General features: G+C 45.6%; 1 protein-coding gene across 1 annotated transcript in view; it reads right to left on the minus strand.

The window, feature by feature from the left end:
* The window catches only part of CMTM4 (CKLF like MARVEL transmembrane domain containing 4), an 81608-nt gene that overhangs the window by 15894 nt on the left and 44619 nt on the right, over positions 1-21095 (minus strand). The window contains exon 2 of the mRNA XM_005592158.3: positions 5050-5226. Within this exon, the coding sequence (XP_005592215.3) occupies positions 5050-5226 (177 nt within the window). The remainder of the gene's footprint in view (positions 1-5049; positions 5227-21095) is intronic.

Genomic DNA, 21095 nt, shown 5'->3' on the forward strand with positions numbered 1-21095 from the left:
ATTACCTATTATCTTCTAGTTTTTGGGGGTTTGTTTTTTGTTTTGTTTTGTTTTGTTTACAATAAGCACTTATTATTCACACAATTTGAAAGGCTCAATACTGGAATACTGCAAATCTTAGTCAGCATCAAGCACTTGAGTTCCTGGGCCATGAAACAAATCAAGGCTGAACTGATAACAGATGAAATATTTGTACACAGAATCAGCCTGGGGCTGTCACTGCAATCCTGGTTGGCCCTCAAACCAATGTGCTGTGTGGCTGGCTCTAGCCTCTGTCCTACACATCCAGGAGACAAGAACGTTTGCAAGCACTCGGCCCACGCTTTGCACTCACTTGTACTTGAACGGCCCCAGGATCAAAGGGATAATTATAATGTTGATGACAGTAGCAGCTACTATCTATGGAGTCACAGTGCCAATCACATCACTCCCAGTGAATTCTAAATTATGATCCAAAATGAACAAGTTTTGTTCTACTTTCATAGATGAGGAAACTGGGTCCCAGAAAGAATGAGTGTGCTACAATGAAAAATATTTAATCAAATCCTTGAATCTCGTGAGTGATATGAGCGTCTTTTGTTATTCATAATGAGTCCCTTTCAATCATACCCAAGTTTATGCTAAATGAAGTGACTTTTGTGGGAATAGGGTGGTAGACAGCTTCAGGATAAGGGCAGGTGGCCAGAAAAGCCAGCCAGGTGATTAGAGAGTAGGAATTTTCAGCCCCATCCCCTGGACCTCCAGGGAAGTTAGAGGAGCTGGACATTGAGTTCAATCACCAAATGGCCAGTCATGCCTACCTAGTGAAATCTCCAGAAAAAATATCTAAACGATGGGGTCTGGGGAGCTTCTGAGTAGAGCTCATTCTGACTCCATAAGGACAGAGGCTCCTGCATCTGACGGCCTCACCCTATGGATCTCTCCCATGTGGCTGTTCCTGAGTTTTATCCTTTAAAACATATCAGTGATTGTTTAAGTAAAGCACCTTCCTGAGTCCTGTGAGTCACTGCAGAAAATGACTGAACCTGAGGAGGGGCGGTGGAAACCATCGAATCTGTACTCAGCCAGACAGAAGTGCCTCGGCGCCCCTTTTGCAGCTGGTGTCTAAAGTGGGGCCATCTTGTGGGACTGGGCCCTCACCTGTGGGATCTGTGCTAACCCTGAGAGTTAGTGTCAGAATTGAATGGAACTGTTGAATATCCAGTCAGAGTCAAAGAATTACAGAACAGCTTGGTGTGGAAAATGTATTTGGTATCAGAAAAAAAAAAAAAAAACACAAGGGCTCAGGGCTCAGCCAGTGGACCCTACGGGTGATTGCCAACTGTTCTCAACCCACCACAGCACCCGGCCTAGGTTCTGAGATAGAGGCCTAAGAGGTCTCCGGGGCCACAGACCCCACTAAGAAAAGGTGACCAAAGCGGAAGAAGAAAAACAGGACAGTGTGGGGGGTCAGGATGCAAGATGAAGAGAGTATGGCAGGAGGGACAGAGTGCCCCATAGCAGACACTGCCAGGACGTTGGGTAGGGTGAGAACCCAAGAGCAACCAGAGGATCCAGGAACACGGAGGCCCCATCCCAGGCTCCTGACCAGGGGACTTTCAATGCCGCCAGACTGGAGTGGGCTGAAGATGAACTGGGCAAGACCACCACATAGTCAGGATGGTGGACTGGGGGAAGGGGCAGGAGGTGTGTTTGGCTGGAAAATACACATGGGAAGCTTCTGGGGTGTTGACAATCTCCTATTTGTTGACCCAGGTGGTGACTGTATATTAAACTCCATATTTACTTTCATAATTTTTTCAGAATTTGACAATAAGAGATTAGAAAAGAGAGATTAGGAGAGGGGGAAGTAGAGAAGGCAGGTGCAGAGCTCCTCTTCAGGGAAGTCTGGCTGAGCTAGCCCTGGGCTCTAGAGCCAGTTGAGTAGGAGCCACTGGCAGGCTTTTGGGATGGGGGAGGATCAGACATGCCTTTTAGATAGCATCACATCCCAGAAGGGAAGGGGAGGAAAGGAGGAGCCCTGTGGCACTAATCAAAGTAAACAGGGGTGGAATATGTGAGTGTGTGAGCTCCTAGGACACAGAGCAAAACAAATATCACCAGGCGTGGCGGCTCACGCCTGCAATCCCAGCACTTTGGGAGGCTGAGGCGGGCAGATCACCTGAGGTTGGGAGTCCAAGACCAGTCTGACCAACATGGAGAAACCCCCTCTCTACTAAAAATACAAAAAAATTAGCTGGTCATGGTGGTGCATGCCTGTAATCCCAGCTACTCGGGAGGCTGAGGCAGGAGAATCATTTGAACCAAGAAGGTGGAGGTTGTGGTGAGCCAAGATTGCACCATTGCACTCCAGCCTGGGCAACAAGAGCAAAACTCCGTCTCAAAAAATAAAAAAGTATATATATATATACTTTTTTGAGATATATATATATCGAAGAACAAGTCCCACAATCCATCCAAAAAAGAAAACACAACCCAAACCAAAAACTTGACATTAACAGAATCTTTCAAATTCCATCAAATTATGCTTGCAGAAAATTATGCATTGTCCTCCTTATTTATCATTTCTCATCCATATTTATGTCAACCTGGGCTCCGGGAATGACCTGTGTTTTTAAATCCATACCAATCATACCCTATTTTAACCATCAGGCTGGCTCTGCTGGAGACAAAAATACTCCCAATACTCCCACCACCTTGTTATAGAAACACAACACAGCCAAGGCTAACCCTTCTGTAGCGAGTTGATGAGCTAAGATGGGCCCTGAGGAGCTCACTTTTTCACCCCTCTCAGAGAACATTGGACACGAGCTGCCTTTAATAGGTACCATCTTGGCTGGACGTGGTGGCTCACACCTGTAACTTCAGCACTTTGGGAGGCCGAGGTGGGCAGATCACCTAAGGTCAGGAGTTGGAGACCAGCCTGGCCAATGTGGCGAAACCTCGTCTCTACTAAAAATACAAAAATTAGCTGAGCATGGTGGTGCACACCTGTAATCCCAGCTACTCAGCAGGCTGAGACAGGAGAATCACTTGAACCCAGGAGGCAAAGGTTGCAGTGAGCTGAGATCACGCCATTGCACTCCAGCCTAGGCGACAGAGCAAGACTCCATCTCAAAAAAAAAAAAAAAAGGTACCATCTCCTCAAGTTCATGTAATATATATGGCCTTTTGTTGGGCAAACACACAGCTTTTATCTGCTCCAAAAGAGTAGAAAGCCTGGAATGGATCCCAACGAACAGGATGGTATTCTCAAGTGATCACATCACCACTCAGCCACAGGCCCAATCTTAACCTTTCCAGCAGCTGCTTCTTTGTCAAATAGGTCCTCCCGCAGGATTTCACAGCCCAGCCCCTTACTCAACAAGTATTTATTGACAGGCTTCAGGAACACCAGGCAAGTAGGATAGCAATGAACAAGATGCTGACCTTGACCCTGACCCTGCATCCATGGTATGAGCATTTTAACAGCAGGAGGTTTGCAAAGTTCTCTTAAACTGTCTACTACATGCTCTGTAAGCATTTTCTTATGGATAACATAAACCTCATTTTAAAAATAGTTGAGACATTACAACCTGTCACAAAAACTCAGACAAAATGCTTCTAGTTATCTTGAGGTTTTAGAGCTTAAATTTAAAATACCACCACATTTTTCTCAGCTTTCGGTGCTAAGACAAAAAACAGCTTAGTTTTTAACTGACATCTACTTTTCTAGATCAGCAGCTCTCCTTTTTCCTCCTTTAGGAGTCTGTGCCAGGTAGGACAACCCAGAGAGCACCTGTAAGGAGGACCTTCCCCACCCAGGGCACACCGGGAGAGCAGCCCTGCCAAGGAGATGGCAGCTCCAGCCTCCTCCTTGGGGCCCACACTTTCTCATGGGCCCAGCAGCAGCCACACACAGAGCCATGTGTGGCTTCTGTGTGGCTCCCGATCTCAGGGAAGGGTAGCTGGTCTGAGGCACTCTCCTCCTGCTTCCCCCTCAGCAGCTGAGGTTTCCACGGCATTTTCATCCCACAGGCACAGCAGGGTGAGGCAGCCGACGATGCTTACGTGGATTTCCCTGACTGACTCCCTTTAAGCTCTTGCACATGCTAATTTGCAAATAAATATCAAGAAAACCAAATGATATTAAAATCCCTTTCTCATTCAGCACAGTAAGGACACAGTCTAGGAAAGGGAGTCTAGGACTGACCAGCTCTGTGCTTCCTGTCTGATTAACAAGGGTGGCCAAACAGGGCTAAGAATCCAAACCATGGGGAGAAAAGGGCAGGTTTCCACTCAAGACTTTCTGATCAAACCACCAAACCCCCCAGGTCCTCCTAGCTGCTTTGAATTTAATAATATTCCTAGGCTCAGGTTGGGCGCGTGGCTCACGCCTGTAATCCCAGCACTTTGGGAGGCTGAGGCGAATCCTGGCTAACACGGTGAAAGCCTGTCTCTACTAAAAAAACACAAAAAAATTAGCCGGTCATGGTGGCAGGCACCTGTAGTCCCAGCTACTCGGGAGGCTGAGGTAGGAGAAAGGCGTGAACCTGGGAGGCGGAGCTTGCAGTGAGCCCGAGATCATGCCACTGCACTCCAACCTGGGCGACAAGAGTGACATTCCACCTCGAAAAAAAAAAAAAAAATCCTAGGCTCTGTAAGTTATTGGCATTTTCATTCACATTTTCAATTCTTCCAGAATCAGTATTTTTATAAATGGCTTTTAGGTGCAGTCTGAAAAATATGTAAATGTCTACACCGTATTATTTCCCATATTCTCCAAATATCAACATGACCAGTCTTCTCAGATGATCGCAAAACTGAAATGACATATTTAAAGTGGCCAAAATAATTGTTACGATGTTTCCCCCATTAGTTAAGATTCAGCTTATTTTGTAGTTTTACTCAACCCAGTAAAGAAATTTAAAATTTCACAGTTGAATTAAAATGGAATATTTAAGGATCAAAATGAACTAGAACCAAACACAACCTAGAGAGATTCCAACTTTTCCTTGGAGCCAACCGGCACGTGATCCTTTCGTGGCCAGACTGGCCACTTGTACTCACTGTCAGGTTCCAGTTGATCTGGGGGATCCTCATGTGCAGGTTGAGACTGAACATAATCAGCAAGACGCCAGTCACCACAAACGCACTGCAGCTCACAAACTCAAAAAAGTAGAGGCCTTCACACGGGGAGCACGCCATGATGGTCTCTATACAGATGAATGCAATCAGGGCCAAGATCTAGGAAGAAAATCGGAAACATATATGTATGTATATATTTAGTATACATCTGTGGACATACGTACCTGCCATGCTTAAATAACACTGAACAACAACAATATACTGCCCCAATATACTGGGGACAGCATTGTAACTGTCGGAAATCAGACCTGCTTCAATTCTTACACAAAGAATAGGTGCAGGGGTCTTAATGAAAGGATCAAATTACTAATGTAAACAGTGAAGGCCCACCACATACACTAAAATCAATCTGGTGTGATGTGGCCCGCGGGTGTAAACTGCTGGCCCTTGGGAGGAAGCAGAAACATCTCTACGATGTTTCTAGGTCTTCCCCTGCCACCAATAAGTAAGTGGGTATTGCCTATGTGTGTTTCTAATTCATGGTCTCCACCACAATTATCCCAAACACTGCAAGAGCAGAATTCTGATGGTATCCAACTTAGGCCATCTGCAGTTACCTTGGTGGCTCCTGCTAAAGTTACACAGGTTAACTGAGACTCCTGACAGCTTTAAAATGATGATTGATATAATCTCCTCTTCCCCCAATTAGGCGGGAACAAGAGGCCCACCTCATTAATTCATATGGTTTTAAAAAATATATTTTTTGAACTTGATCACAAGAAGATGGCAGCTTATTAAAAAAAACATTAAGAAATCTACCAATAATAGAATAAATTTCTAGGCTGGGCACTGTGGTTCACGCCTGTAATCCCAGTACTTTGGGAGGCCAAGGTGGGTGGATCACCAGAGGTCGGGAGTTCGAGACCAGCCTGAACAACATGGAGAAACCCCATCTCTACTAAAAATACAAAATTCGCTAGGCATGGTGGCGGATGTCTGTAATCCCAGCTACTCAGGAGGCTGAGGCAGAAGAATCGCATGAACCTGGGAGGTGGAGGTTGCAGTGAGCTGAGATCGTGCCATTGCACTCCAGCCTGGGCAACAAGAATGAAATTCCATCTCAAAAAAAGAAAAAAGAATAAATTTTTTTCTGAAGGACCAAAGCAACATTCTGGCAATATGTCCTAAGAGTTCACAGATCATAAAATCAAATAGATATCGATGGAAATTACCAAGTGAACTTTTAAAAGGGGATTTCAGGAGAAGGAGGAGGCCCAAAGGCAGAGTTAATGGCCCTGTGATCAAAGAAAGGTTTCGAGCACCTAAAGCCAGATCAGTCTTGGGCTCCCGCTCCGCTCAGTTCAATGGCATCTGAAGCCTGTGCTGCTGCTTCCAGGCTGGCCTCCACTTCACAGGACAAGGAAGCAGAGGCAGGCAGCTCTGTGGTCCTCTAGAGACTTGTCCTTTAGAGCTTGTGAGAAATGTAGAATCTTTGCTTCCTCCCCTTGAACTACAGAATCAGAATCTGCTTTCTGATGAGATCTTCAGATCATTAAAGTGCCAGCAGCATCCAAGGCACAGGCTGTTCTGGGGCCTTTCTCCACCTGCTGAAGTCCTACTGCTGCTTTCCAGTGCTCCACTTGATGCTGCCGCCACCTCCTCCCCATGTCTTCCCTGACTGCTTCTCCCTGCCAGACATCAGCTTATCCTACTCTCTACCAGGAAAGCTGGTTCGCCTGTGATTGCATTCTATCCTTACCATCTTGCAGCCTCTGCCTCCTGAGCTTTTAGGGGGCAGGGCAATCCATCCCCATCTACTCCCAAGACACCAAGCACAGTAACTTGCACATAGCCAGCAGACGGGGGGCTGAATGAGCCATTAGAAAACCCACATCTACAATTCCTGGCTGCCTGGTCAGTGTCTTCAGGTGAATGGAACAGTGGTTATGCCTTTCCCATTGTCAATTGTCTTCTACACAGAACCTCTTTCCTAACAATATGTGGTCTTTTCTAAGTCAACACATTAAAGATGCCAGTCTTCTTAGTCAAAGGATACAAAATTTCAGTTAGACAGAAAGAATAAGTTCAAGAGATCTATTGGACAATATGGTGACTTAGTCAACAACAATGTATTGCATTGTATTGTTAAGAGTAGATTTTAGATATGGTAAGAGTAAAGGCAAAAATTTCTGAACATAAAAGTTGTAGTATAGTTATTAAAAGTGTTTCTCCACCATGCGTGGTGGCTCACACCGGTAATCCCAGCAGTTTCGGAGGCAGAGGCAGGTGGATCACCTGAGGTCAGGAGTTCGAGACCAGTCTGATTAACATGGTGAAACCCCATCTCTACTAAAAATACAAAAATTAAGGTCAGGCGCGGTGGCTCAAGCCTGTAATCCCAGCACTTTGGGAGGCCAAGACGGGTGGATCACGAGGTCAGGAGATCGAGACCATCCTGGCTAACACGGTGAAACCCTGTCTCTACTAAAAAATACAAAAAACTAGCCGGGCGAGGTGGCGGGCGCCTGTAGTTCCAGCTACTCCGGAGGCTGAGGCAGGAGAATGGCGTAAACCCGGGAGGCGGAGCTTGCAGTGAGCTGAGATCTGGCCACTGCACTCCAGCCTGGGCGACAGAGCGAGACTCCATCTCAAAAAAAAAAAAAAAAATACAAAAATTAGATGGACATGGTGGTGGGCGCCTGTAATCCTGGCTACTCAGGAGGCTGACGCAGGAAAATCGCTTGAAACCCGGGAGGCGGAGGTTGTGGTGAGCCAAGATCGCGCCACTGCACTCTAGCCTGGGCGACAGAGTGAGACTCCATCTCAAAAAAAACAAAAACAAAACAAACAAACAGAAAGAGTAGATTTTAAGTGTTCTCACCCCCCACCAAAAAAAAAAAAAAAAAAAAGGTAAGTATGTGAGATACTGCACATTACCTCGCTGGATTAAGCCATTCCACGTTGTATACACATTTAGAAACATCATGCTGTACACAGTAATATAGAAATGTTTACTTGTCAATAACACAAAAGATATGGGTCATTAAATATACACACTGTGCTTCTCCTAATGGCTCTTCTTAAAATTCTCTATGGCACCACAGACTTTAATTCTCCATCTGAATTACATGCCTAACTTGCAATCAATTCACAAAAGAAATAGTTCACATAAGGGAAACTCCTAAACTTTCTCCTTTTTTTCACCCCAGTAATCAGATCTAGTAATCCTGGGCAAGAAATAACACACTGTACTGATGAGTTACAAATGTTTCTGGTATGCTAACTTCAACCATATTTGTGTGGGGAGGTAACACCTACATTCTTAAATATTAACATAAAAATGGCTTCATGGATATGCAAATCTAATAGACCATTCATTGTGGCAGTGAACAAAATGGACAAAAATTCCTGCTCTTAGCTAACAGTCTAATACAGGAGGGTTTTTTTTTGAATTACATTTAAAAACAGAGTGAGTGAGACAGTGATAAGAACGAAGGAGAAAAATGGAAGCAGGAAAGCTGAACAAAGCATAGCTGGGGCAAAGGTGTTTGAAAGTTTAGACACAGAGACCAGGAGGAGTGGCTCACGCCTGTAATCCCTTTGGGATTACAACACTTCAGGAGGTTGAGACGGGTGGATTGCTTGAGGCCAGGAGTTCCATACCAGCTGGCCAACATGGCGAAATCCTGTCTCTACTAAAAATACAAAAATTAGCTGGGCAAGGTAGCACATGCGTGTAATCCCAGCACTTCAAAAGGCTGAGGCGGATGGATAGCTTGAGGCCAGGAGTTCCAGACCAGCACGGCCAACATGACAAAACTTTGTCTCTACTAAAAATACAAAAATTAGCCGGACGTGGTGCTGTACACCTGTAATCCCAGCTACTAGGGAGGCTAATGCATGAGACTCTCTTGAACCTGGGAAGCGGAGGTTGCAGTGAGTGGCGACCATGCCACTGCACTCCAGCTTGGGTGACAGAGTGAGACTCTGTCTAAAAGAAATTTAACATAAAACAAAATAAAGTTTAAGGCGGGCGCAGTGGCTCATGCCTGTAATCCCAGCAATATGGGAGGCAGAGGCGGGTGGATCACACGAGGTCAGGAGTTCGAGATCAGCCTGGCCAACATGGTGAAACCACATCTCTACTAAAAATACGAAAATTAGCTGGGCATCGTGCCACACGCCTGTAATCCCAGCTACTCAGGAGGCTGAAACAAGAGAACTGCTTGAGCCTGGGGGCAGAGGTTGCAGTGAGCTGAGATCGCACCACTGCCCTGCACTCCAGCCTAGGCAATAGAGTGAGACTCTGCCTCAAAAAATAATAATAAAAATAAATAAAAGTTTAGACAGAGTGACCCTGGAGGGTGCTATTTGAGACAGAGTTGCCAAATATAAGGGACAGCTGTCTGGAGAAAGAACACTGGAGGCAGAAGGAGGAGTGAGGTGAGATCCCTGGGAAGGGGGTCAGGTGGCCCCTGGGAGAATCACAGGAGGGAGGTCAGACCCAAAGAACCCTTGGGTGCAGTGAGATCTGCGGCTCCCACTGTGAGTATGATGGAAGCACCAGAGTGGCAGGATCTCCTTTGGGTCTTAAAAGGCCACCAGCTACTTCGTGGAGAACAGACTACAGTGAGGACGAGGGCAGAAGCTGGGAGGAGAGTGAGAAGACCCTTGCGACAATGAACAGGGCTGACCTATTACCTTGCAGAAATGACTTCACAGGTGTGTGACTGCACAGGCTGAGTCAGAAAAGTTAGCATGCTTCCTGCCTTGCTCTTTCTTGGATCATTCATGATGGGGAAAAACCAGTTGTCATGTCTTGAGGGCACTCAAGCAGTCCTATGGAGAAGTGTAAGTGCCAAGACCTAAAGCCTCCTGCCAACAGCCATGTTGAACAAGCCATCTTAGACATGGGTCCTCCAGCCCCAGGCAAGCCTTCAGATGACACAGCCCTAGCCGAAAGCTTGACTGCAACCTCCTAAGAGAACCAGAGCAAAGCCACCCCCCAAATTCCTGACACACAGAAATGAAAAGAAAATAAAGATCTGATTTTTGTTTGTTTGCTTTTTTAAGACAGGGTCTTCGTCTGTCACCCAGGCTGGAGTGCAATGATGCAATCATAGCTCACTGCAACCTTGAACTCCTAGACGCAAGTGACCTTCCCACCTCAAACTCTTGAGCAGCTGGAACTACAGGTGCACACCACCATGCCCAGATAATTCTTTATTTTGTGGAGACAGGGTCGTCTCAAACTCCTGGCCTCAAGCGATCCTCCCGCCTCAGCCTCCCAAAGCACTGGGATTATTGGTCTGAACCACTGTGAACCACCTAAGATGTCTTGTTTTAAGTCACAAAGTTTTAGGGTAATTAGTTATGCAGCAACAAATAATATATCAGGGAGGGAAAACTCTTGTTGTCATAAAACATTAATATTCTACTCATTACTCATTGATTACAAGTACCTACAAATCCCACATCTGATAGACACTTCTTGTTTTTTTATCATTTAGTTCCCCAGCACAACCTTATGAGGTAGATATTAGCCCCATTTTACAGACAAGGAAATTAAGGTTCTGTGACACCCAGATAGCAAGAAGCAGTGCCAGGATGTAATAGCCAAGATTTGATTCTCAATCTCTCCAGTTCTTACTGCCTCACTATGTTATTTCCCTATTAGCTTTTCACCCATAAAATGATACCTGCCTCCTCTCCAAATCTCAATGGTCACTGTTCAAAACCCAAGCAAAAATATATGTAAAAGGGATCTACAAATGATAAAATGCTATACACTAAATAAGGAAATAACATGTTATAACACCTATTTAAACCATAAAATACATTATTATACATCTTGTTTTCTAGCCTACTTTTTCTGCTAAATAGTGTATCCACAGGTATTTCCACATATAGATGTTACTTTTAATAATTACATAGTATTCACATGTAGTTACATAAATACACACATATACACCTCTATACACATACCACAATTTAATTGATCCCCTCTTGGTAGGCACTTAGATGGTTTCTAATACTCCGCTGTTACAAGCAAAACATTTTTTTGTCTGACATTGGACAAAGCAAAATGTTAACATTTTCTCTAGCACAGTGAAATCTACTCACTGCTGAAATAAAAACTACCTGTTGGGCCGGGCGTGGTGGCTCAAGCCTGTAATCCCAGCACTGTGGGAGGCTGAGACAGGCGGATCAAGAGGTCAGGAGATCGAGACCATCCTGGCTAACCCGGTGAAACCCCATCTCTACTAAAAAAATACAAAAAACTAGCCGGGCAAGGTGGTGGGCACCTGTAGTCCCAGTTACTCGGGAGGCTGAGGCAAGAGAATGGCGTAAACCCGGGAGGCGGAGCTTGCAGTGAGCTGAGATCCAGCCACTGCACTCCAGGCTGGGCGACAGAGCGACACTCTGTCTCAAAAAACAAACAAACAAACAAACAAAAAAACCTACCTGTTGACCAACAAGAAGGGCTCAGATAAAGTGATACTAGAAGCCATCAACTTCAAGGGAACCAAAGAGTCAAAAATAGTTTAACTTATAACAACCTTGAAGTGAGCAAATGTCACGTGTACAAATTATACAGAGATGTCCAAGAAGATGTATAAAAGAAAAAACTTTTTTGTTTGCTAATCACGAGATTACGGATGCCCTTGGAGAGTACTTTCGAGGTGGCACCAGCAAACTGACCGGAGTAAATATTTTCGTATTTGGTAAGTAAACTGGGCCGGGCACAGTGGCTCACACCTTTAATCCCAGCACTTTGGGAGGCCCAGGCAGTTGGATCACTTGAGGCCAGGAATTCCAGACCAGCCTGACCAACACAGTGAAACCCTGTCTCTACTAAAAATACAAAAATTAGCTGGGTGTGGTGGCACATGCCTGTAATCTCAGCTAGGCAGGAGGCTGAGGCATGAAAATCGTTTGAACCCTGGAGGTAGTTTGCAGTGAGCCGAGATCGCGCCACTGCACTCCAGCCTGGGTGACAAAGGGAGACTTCATCACCAAAACAAACAAACAAACAAAACCAGAATTGATACTAACAGGTTGTCAGATTTCCACAACTGAGGCAAATTATGATTGGCAGCATCAAAAAGCAGGAAGAGAAGCAGAGAGGACTGGCTGATGAAGTTACCAAAATAGTCGCCCTTACACTCCAACTTTCGGTCACGGCTTCTTGTGCCAGGCGATAATGAAATAGCAATAGCCATTTTTGGTTTTGTTTTGTTTGTTTGTTTGTTTGTTGCCAGAGTCTCTGTCACCCAGGCTGGTAAGATATTGATTGGCTCACTGCAATCTCTGCCTCCCATGTTTAAGTGATTCTCCTGCTTCAGCCTCCCGAATAGTTGGGATTACAGGCGCCCGCCACCATGGCTGGCTAATTTTTGTACTTTTAATAGAGACAGGGTTTCGTCATGTTGGCCAGGCTGGTCTTGAACTCCTGACCTCAAGTGATCCACCCACCTCGGCCCTGCAAAGTACTGGGATTATAGGCATGAGCCACTGCACCCGGCCACAATGGGCATTTTTGGCATTCAGCTAACTGGAAGTTGAGTGAAGGATACATTAAATTTGGGTTTAGCTGCTGGTTCCACGTGTGGTTAAGCTACCGTAGCACTCCCAGTGGAGGAATGGCTTTCATATATGTTCTGACACCAATGCACAGGCTCTGACATTATGACAACGGAACAGATCCCAAACTTCATGAGATAAACTGTCCTACGATGACCAACTAGAAATAAGTGGGTAGTGGAGGAGAAACAGGGTTTGAAACATATGGAGCCAGAAGCTTGTCTGTGGGAAATTCTTCAGATCATCAAATGCATAAAATTGTAAGTAGAGAATTCTATTGTCATCAGTGCCTAAATGGGAGTTGTGTCTTATCAGGAAAATACTCAATAATGTAGTGTATGCAACTATAAATGCACTACACATTTTCTCCCTTTTTTTGATGGGAACCACATGAAATAGAATTTATCAGAATTCCAGTGAGTGCAGGGCACAAAACTATGGCAGTACTATAAACAGCAAGTACTTCTTATTTTTACTATTATTATTTTTTTGAGACGGAGTTTCACTCTTATAGCCCAGGCTGGAGTCCAATGGCATGATCTTGGCTCACTGCAACCTCTGCCTTCCAGGTTCAAGTGATTCTCCTATCTCAGCCTCCCGAGTAGCTGGGATTACAGGCACCCACCACCACGCTCAGCTAGCTTTTGTATTTTTAGTAGAGACAGGGTTTCATCATGTTGGCCAGGCTGGTCTCAAACTCCTGACCTCAGGTGATCCACCCACCTCAGCCTCCCAAAGTGCTGGGATTACAGGCGTGGGCCACCGCCCCCAGCCAACAGTCAAGTACTTCTATGCAGGAGTTTGGAGTTTTATGTATCCCAGTGTACCAGATCGCATCTTGATACTGCTGACGAATTTTAAATTGACAAAGTCTGACAATCCCAAATAAAATGGCACACAAAATTGCTTCCAACTCACTGAAACAGCATGAAGAAACAAGTGTTCAGTGACAGACTCCTAAACATGTTCATCAATAAACCAGTGAATGGAGCCTCAGAACATATTGATTATATAATGACGTGATGTTGCTCGAAACAATGCAGTGGCAACCTAAAATCTGAACTGTACTTGTGTACGCCGAAATGTCAGGAAGACTTGGTATACTTTTTCAGAATTACTGATCATACTGAAGTTCAAATCTATGAAGGATCTATTGCAACAGAGGCCAAAACAAAAACAGAAAGAAAATGCTTTTTAAATTTGTAATTTATTGTTTCCTGTTGGGTGTCAAACGAAGGCCTCCCCAAAAAATTTGTCATTTAGTGTGTGTTTCTTATTTTAAAACAATATTCACTATTGTACCTGTTTTGTGTTTTTAATTGTCTTTCTTTTTCCAAAATCATGAGTCTTAAGCTCCTCAAAACCTGGACCAACTGCTAGGTTTGGGCAATGAAGTGTGAGTTGGGGAGACACCTGTGGTGACCCTTGGCAGCAGCCTTTTGGAACTACACACAGTTCCACCATGCTCCTTCCCTGCCACAGCAGCCTGCAATGTTCCAGACCCAGACCAGGGGAGGGGAATGACCAATAAACACATAAACAGATGCTCAACTTCTCTTCCGACAAGAGCAATGCAGATTGAGGCACCCTTTTCATCTACCCGATTCATAAAAATTATAAAGTCATATCCCATGCTGGTGAGAGAATGCCAAATCAGGCCATTTTCCACACTGATGGTGAGGGTACAGACCAGCATGGCATGCAGACAGTGATCTCCCAATCCTTGTCAAAATTGGCCAGGCACAGTGGCTCACACCTGTAATCCCAGCACTTTGGGAGGCCAAGGTGGGCTGATCACCTGAGGTGAGGAGTTCCAGACCAGCCTACCAACATGGTGAAACCCTATCTCTACTAAAAACACCAAAATTAGCCGGGCATGGTGGCAGGCGCCTGTAATTCTAACTACTTGGGAGGCTGAGGCAAGAGAATCACTTGAACCTGGGAGGCAGAGGTTGCAGTGAGCTGAGATTGCATCACTGCACTCCAGCCTAGGCAACAAGAGCAAAACTCCATCTCAAAGAAAAAACAAGGCCAGGAGCAGTGGCTCACGCTTGTAATCCCAGTACTTTGGGAGGCCAAGGCGGGCGGATCATGAGGTCAGGAGTTTAAGATCAGCCTGGCCAAGATGGTGAAACCCCATCTCTACTAAAAATACAAAAATTAGCCAGGCGTGGTGGTGGGCGCCTATAATCCCAGCTATTCGGGAGGCTGAGGCAGAGAACTGCTTAAACCCGGGAGGCAGAGCTTGCAGCGAGCCAAGATTGTGCCACTGCACTTCAGCCTGGGCGACAGAGACTCCGCCTCAAAAACAAAAAACAAAAAAAACTGTAACCGTGCACACCTTTAGACCCGGAAATTCTAGGACTATGTCCCCTATGAATAAATGTACATGTACAATGCTGCACTGTGTGTCATATTAAAAAGCATCCAGGCTGGCCGTGGTGGCTCATGCCTGTAATCCCAGCACTTTGGGAGGCTGGGGCGGGTGGATCACCTGAGGTCAGGAGTTCAAGACCACCCTGGCCAACATAGTGAAACTCTGTCTCTACTAAAAATACAAAAATTAGCCGAGTATGGTGGTGCGTGCCTGTAGTCCCAGCTACTCAGGAGGCTGAGGCAGGAGAATCACTTGAACCCGGGAAGTGGAGGTTGAAGTGAGCTGAGATTGCACCACTGCACTCCAGCCTGGGCGACAGAGCGAGACTCTGTCTCGAAAACAAACAAACAAACAAACAAAAGTGTCCAGCAGGAGAGCCATGGTGAATAAATGACGACACATCTACATACAGTAAGAAACACAAGGCAGAGATGGGGGATTCCGTGGACTGGAGGGGAAAGGGTCCAAGGGATACTTAGAGAAAGAACAGAGTACAGAACACAAGGCATAAAGTGACCCCATTTTTGGTGAAGAACAAAAAATAAGTATATTTGTGTTTACAAACACATTTATGTGCACTGAAGGATTTAACCTAACCAGTAAAAAATCAATATCTCTCTATGGATTAGGATTGGGTGGGGAATCACGGAGATTTTTCCTTTTTTAATTAACACTCCTGTAGTGTTTGAATATGTAAGAAATATGCATGCTTATATGTATATGTATTTATAATACATGCATATAGTATATACACATATATGTACACATTGTATATAACTATGCATGTATGTAAATATATCACATGTATATATTAATAGATTCAGGAATAATCTATAGTAAAATATTGATAGTGAACCCATCTATATGGTAGAAATGTGGATAGGTTTATTTTCATTGAGCCTGCTTTCATTTTCCAAAATTTCTACAAAGAGTATATGTGTTCTTAATTAGAAAAAAAAAATTAAATGCCCTATGTGTGGACACTTTTTTGAAACATCCAAGTTATGAGTTAAATTTTAGTGACCTCTAAGAACCAATCCTTATTTGTTTTGAAATCATTCATAATTTTTTTTTTTTTTTTTTTTTTTGAGACAGTCTCGCTGTGTTACCCAGGCTGGAGTGCAATGGCGCGATCTCAGCTCACTGCAACCTCTGCCTCCTGGGTTCAAACGATTCTCTTACCTCAGCCTCCTGAGTAGCTGGGATTACAGGCGTGTGCCACCACGCCTGGCTAATTTTTGTATTTTTAGTAGAGACGGGGTTTCACCATGTTGGCCAGGATGGTCTCGAACTCCTGACCTCACGTGATCTACCCGCTTTGGCCTCCCAAAGTGCTGGGATTACAGGCGTGATCCACTGCACCCAGCCCGGTCAGGACTTTTTAAAAGTCCTTTTGGCTGGGTGCGGTGGCTCACACCTGTAAACCCAACACTTTGGGAGGCCAAGGCGGGCGGATCAAGAGTTCAGGAGATCGAGACCATTCTGGCTAACACAGTGAAACCCCGTCTCTACTTAAAAAAAAAAAAAAAAAAAGAAGATTAGTTGGCCGGGCGCGGTGGCTCAAGCCTGTAATCCCAGCACTTTGGGAGGCCGAGACGGGCGGATCACGAGGTCAGGAGATCGAGACCATCCTGGCTAATACGGTGAAACCCCGTCTCTACTAAAAAATACAAAAAACTAGCCGGGCGAGGTGGCGGGCGCCTGTAGTCCCAGCTACTCGGGAGGCTGAGGCAGGAGAATGGCGTAAACCCGGGAGGTGGAGCTTGCAGTGAGCCGAGATCGCGCCACTGCACTCCAGCCTGGGTGACAGAGCCAGACTCCGTCTCAAAAAAAAAAAAAAAAAAAAAAGAAGATTAGTCAGGTGTGGTGGCAGGTGCCTGTAGTCCCAGCTACTCAGGAGGCTGAGGCAGGAGAATCGCTTGAAATGGGGAGGTGGAGGTTACAGTGAGCCGAGATCGTGCCACTGCACTCCAGCCTGGGTGACAGTGCGAGACTCTGTCTCAGAAAAAAAAAAAAAAAAAAGTACTTTTAAAAAGTACACAGGCACCACAATTATAGCCTGTTTTCATAAAAGAAAGTTCTCTTTTCAGTCCAGATTTAATCTTGTCAGTCGTCTGAGAAGTCAAAAACGTATCCTGTTTTTCCATCTAAAAAAGCAATCTATGACATCACTTAGAAATACGTGAGTAGGCCGGGCGCGGTGGCTCAAGCCTGTAATCCCAGCACTTTGGGAGGCCGAGACCGGCAGATCTCGAGGTCAGGAGATCGAGACCATCCTGGCTAACCCAGTGAAACCCCGTCTCTACTAAAAAATACAAAAAACTAGCCGGGCGAGGCGGCGGGCGCCTGTAGTCCCAGCTACTCGGGAGGCTGAGGCAGGAGAATGGCGTGAACCCAGGAGGCGGAGCTTGCAGTGAGCTGAGATCCGGCCACTGCACTCCAGCCTGGGCGACAGACCGAGACTCCGTCTCAAAAAAAAAAAAAAAAAAAAAAAAAAAAAAAAAAAAAAAGAAATACGTGAGCATCGAACGTGAGCATCGCTTCTGATACACCGTGGGGGGTAAGGAAGGTGCGCGCAGGGCCAACTGTAAGGAAACTGGGGAAGAAGTTGGACAAAAGGGCAAGTGAGGAATGTGAACATATGTCTCTCTGAGTGCTACTCAAAGAAGTTCAGGATCCAGCCTTAATCACCCACACAAAACACCAGAGAACCTAACTTCAAACTACTGTTCTTTCTTTTTTTTTAAGAAATGAGTCTCACTATGTTGCCCAGGCTGGACTCAAACTCCTGGCTCAAGAGATCCTCCCACCTCAGCCTCCTGAGTAGCTGGGATTACAGGTGCAGGCCACCACACCCAGCTTTGCTGTTCTTTGATTACTCATTAGACTTCTGTGTGAGAGAAATTGTGAAATCATTTGATAAAAGTGATATTTTTATTTACAGTGATGGTGACCCATTGCTTTAAATGAACTTTCTATTCACTTGAATAAAAGCAACTCTCATCCTATAAAAGACAGTCTGTCATTAAGGTTGTAGGAGTCATTAATGCTGGCTGCCAAATATTTGTGGTTCTCCACCATCCAGCACCTTCCCTGCATCCTTTGAATTTGTGTGGGGCCACAAGACTACTTCTGGCTAATGAGGTGCCATGTGCATCACTTTCAGGTGGAAGACTTTGTTGCCAGTGTGAGATGTTCCAGAGACCTCCCTTCACCACGGTGCCCAGCAAGTTCTGAAATGTAGATGGTCTACCAGCAGTGAGGACATACGCGCTAGACAGAGTAAGCACGAAAATGAACCTTGGTTGTTACTACTTAGTATTCTTGCTTATCCCAACTGCTACGAGGATGCTGCCTTCATCTGTTTGGGAATGAAAATATTTTTCCTGGATCTGGGTTTTTCCTCATCATTAATATCTTAAGAAAATCTTAGCCCTTTGGGAGGCCGAGGCTGGTGAATCACGTGAGGTCAGGAGTTCAAAGACCAGCCTGACCAACACGTTGAAACCCCGTCTCTGCTAAAAATACAAAATTAGCCAGGCCTGGTGGCACATGCCTATAATCTCAGCTACTTGGGAGGCTGAGGCAGAAGAATCACTTGAACCCAGAAGGCAGAGGTTGCAGTGAGCTGAGATCACGCAATTGTACTCTGGCCTGGGCAACAAGAGTGAAACTCCATCTCAAGAAAATAAAAAGAAAGAAAGAAAAGAACAAAAGAAATCTTAGCCCCCAGGCTGGGCACAGTAGCTCACGCCTGTAATCCCAACATTTTGGGAGGCTGAAGCAGGCTAATCACCTGAGGTCAGGAGTCCAAAACCAGCCTGGCCAACATGGTGAAACCCCGTCTCTACTAAAAATACAAAAATTAGCCAGGTGTGGTAGCACAGGCCTGTAATCCCAGCTACTGAGGAGGCTGAGGCAGGAGAATCGCTTGAACCCAAAACGCAGAGGTTACAGTGAGCCAAGATCGTTCCACTGCACTCCAGCCTGGCTGACATGGCAAGACTCTGTCTGGAGAAAGGGAAGGGAAGAGGAGGGGAGGGGAGGGAATGGGACGGGAGGGGAGGGGATGGGAGGGCAGGGGAGGGGAGACCTTAGCCCCCAAACACTATGTCCTAAAGAGTGACTGAGGTTGCTGGTGCACACCTGTATTCCTAGCTACCCAGGAGGCCTAGGCGGGAGGATCGCCTGTGCCCAGGAGTTTGAGGCTGCCTGCCGTGAGCTATGCTCATGGCTGTGTAATAGCCACTGCACTCCAGCCTGGGCAACAGTGCAAGACCCTGTCTCTTCAAAAAAGAAAAAGTTACTGAGGTGGGTGTGGACATTTACCTTTAGGTTTTAAAAGACCATTTTTTAAAAAAGTAATTATTTAGGCAAGTACCATCCCTTCATTCAGCTAAAATTAACTGAGGATCTACTATGTGCCAGGCACAATCCTAACCCTAGGGATGCAATGGTGAACAAGCTCCTTAGGGAGCAAATACTCCTGATATTTTTCTTCCTGATATATGCATTATTTCCATGACAAGTCATTTCAAATCTATTGAAGAGTATATCCCAATTTAATCACGACGTATATCACCTGGTGTCCTGCAGACTCCACAGTGGGAAGGGGTATGGTCCGTCCTCAGCAGCCCCACCTCCCACTCTCCAAGCCTGGGCTGAACCTCAGCCTTGCACTGGGTTCACACCCTCCTACGAACACGAGTCAGGTCCAGAGCCTGACTCCCTCCTCATGGGGGGCAGGGGCAGGGCTCTCACTGGCACTCATCTGCTGCCCTTCTCTCCCGAGTGTGGCTTCTTTCAGGGCCCCTAATCCCTGTACATGTCGGGATCACAGATATGTACAAGAAGGGTCATGCCCCAGGCAAACAGGGTGAGGCCAAACAACTTCTCCCTCAACCCTGATCATTCTGTGGCACTTGGAGACTCTCTGTGCTTAAGGTCTCAGTTCCAGTCTAGCAAACACACGCCATTATACACAAAAAGAACTAATCAGGTGCATGGCTCAGTGCCCAGGTATCGAGAGGTATCGAGACAGAAAGTGCAGCTGGGGTTTGGAAGAGGGAGGGTCAACGAGGGCTTGGGCAGCAGCAGAGGCTTTAGGAGGCTTCACAGTCAACACCTAACTCACGTGGTCTTAGAGGAAAAGCGGGAGAGAACGTTTGTGTGAGATAGTGCCTAGCTTTCAAGATGTGTTCCTTGGTTGGCTGGAGGTGGGTGGAAGGTTGGGACAGAACCTAGTTCCTCACCAAAGTGCCTCTGTTTTATGTTTATATTCCCATTAGCGGTGGTTCATAAAGTTTTCTGGCCAAAGAACAGAACACCTGTTAATAGCCTTCTCCTAAACTAATATTCCAAGAAGACTAGTTTGCAAACCATCGTTCGGGTTTATACATTGGGAAAGTATTTCTGTTGCACTTTTTAAAAAAATTTTTTAAGGCTGAAACTACAGATGCAGTCTGGCCCTTTCCCTCACGGAGGAGCAGCCCCAAATCAACACAAGTGTGCACAGTGGTGGGCTCCACAGACACACAGCTTTGGGTCTTCTCATACTAAGCCCCATGCTGTTCCCACCTTAACTATATCCCTGGTCTTAGGGTATCAGGCACACCAGCATCTTAACAGTTCTGAAAAGCCTCACAGTAAAACCTGTTTACCTTTACTTGATATATGGATGTTACATAAGTACAGATTTCTTCCCCCAGCACACCTCTTAACACTTTGCACAGCCATGTCTGGAGGGAAACTAGTTTGGGAAACACAAAAGGCATGTGCTGGTCAACACTCAGCTTTGTCATGTCATGCACAATTTACAGAGTAAAAACATGGAAGCTCATTTACCCAGCAGGGGAGCAACTATTCAGGACCCTGTTAACTTAGTGAAGACGTACGAAGCTGAGTGGTGACCACACACGCACACACAGCAGGGTTCAAAGTGTCTTCAGAATCAGACGGAACTCTAATCAACTCCAGCACATTCGAAATCAAAATGTCTCTATTCCTGCCAATACTGAAAAAATATCTGAAAGACGAGACAGGGCTTGTATTTAGCCACAGACGAAAA

Source organism: Macaca fascicularis, chromosome 20 (genome assembly GCF_037993035.2).
Source record: "Macaca fascicularis isolate 582-1 chromosome 20, T2T-MFA8v1.1".
NCBI classification, from domain to species: Eukaryota; Metazoa; Chordata; class Mammalia; order Primates; family Cercopithecidae; genus Macaca; species Macaca fascicularis.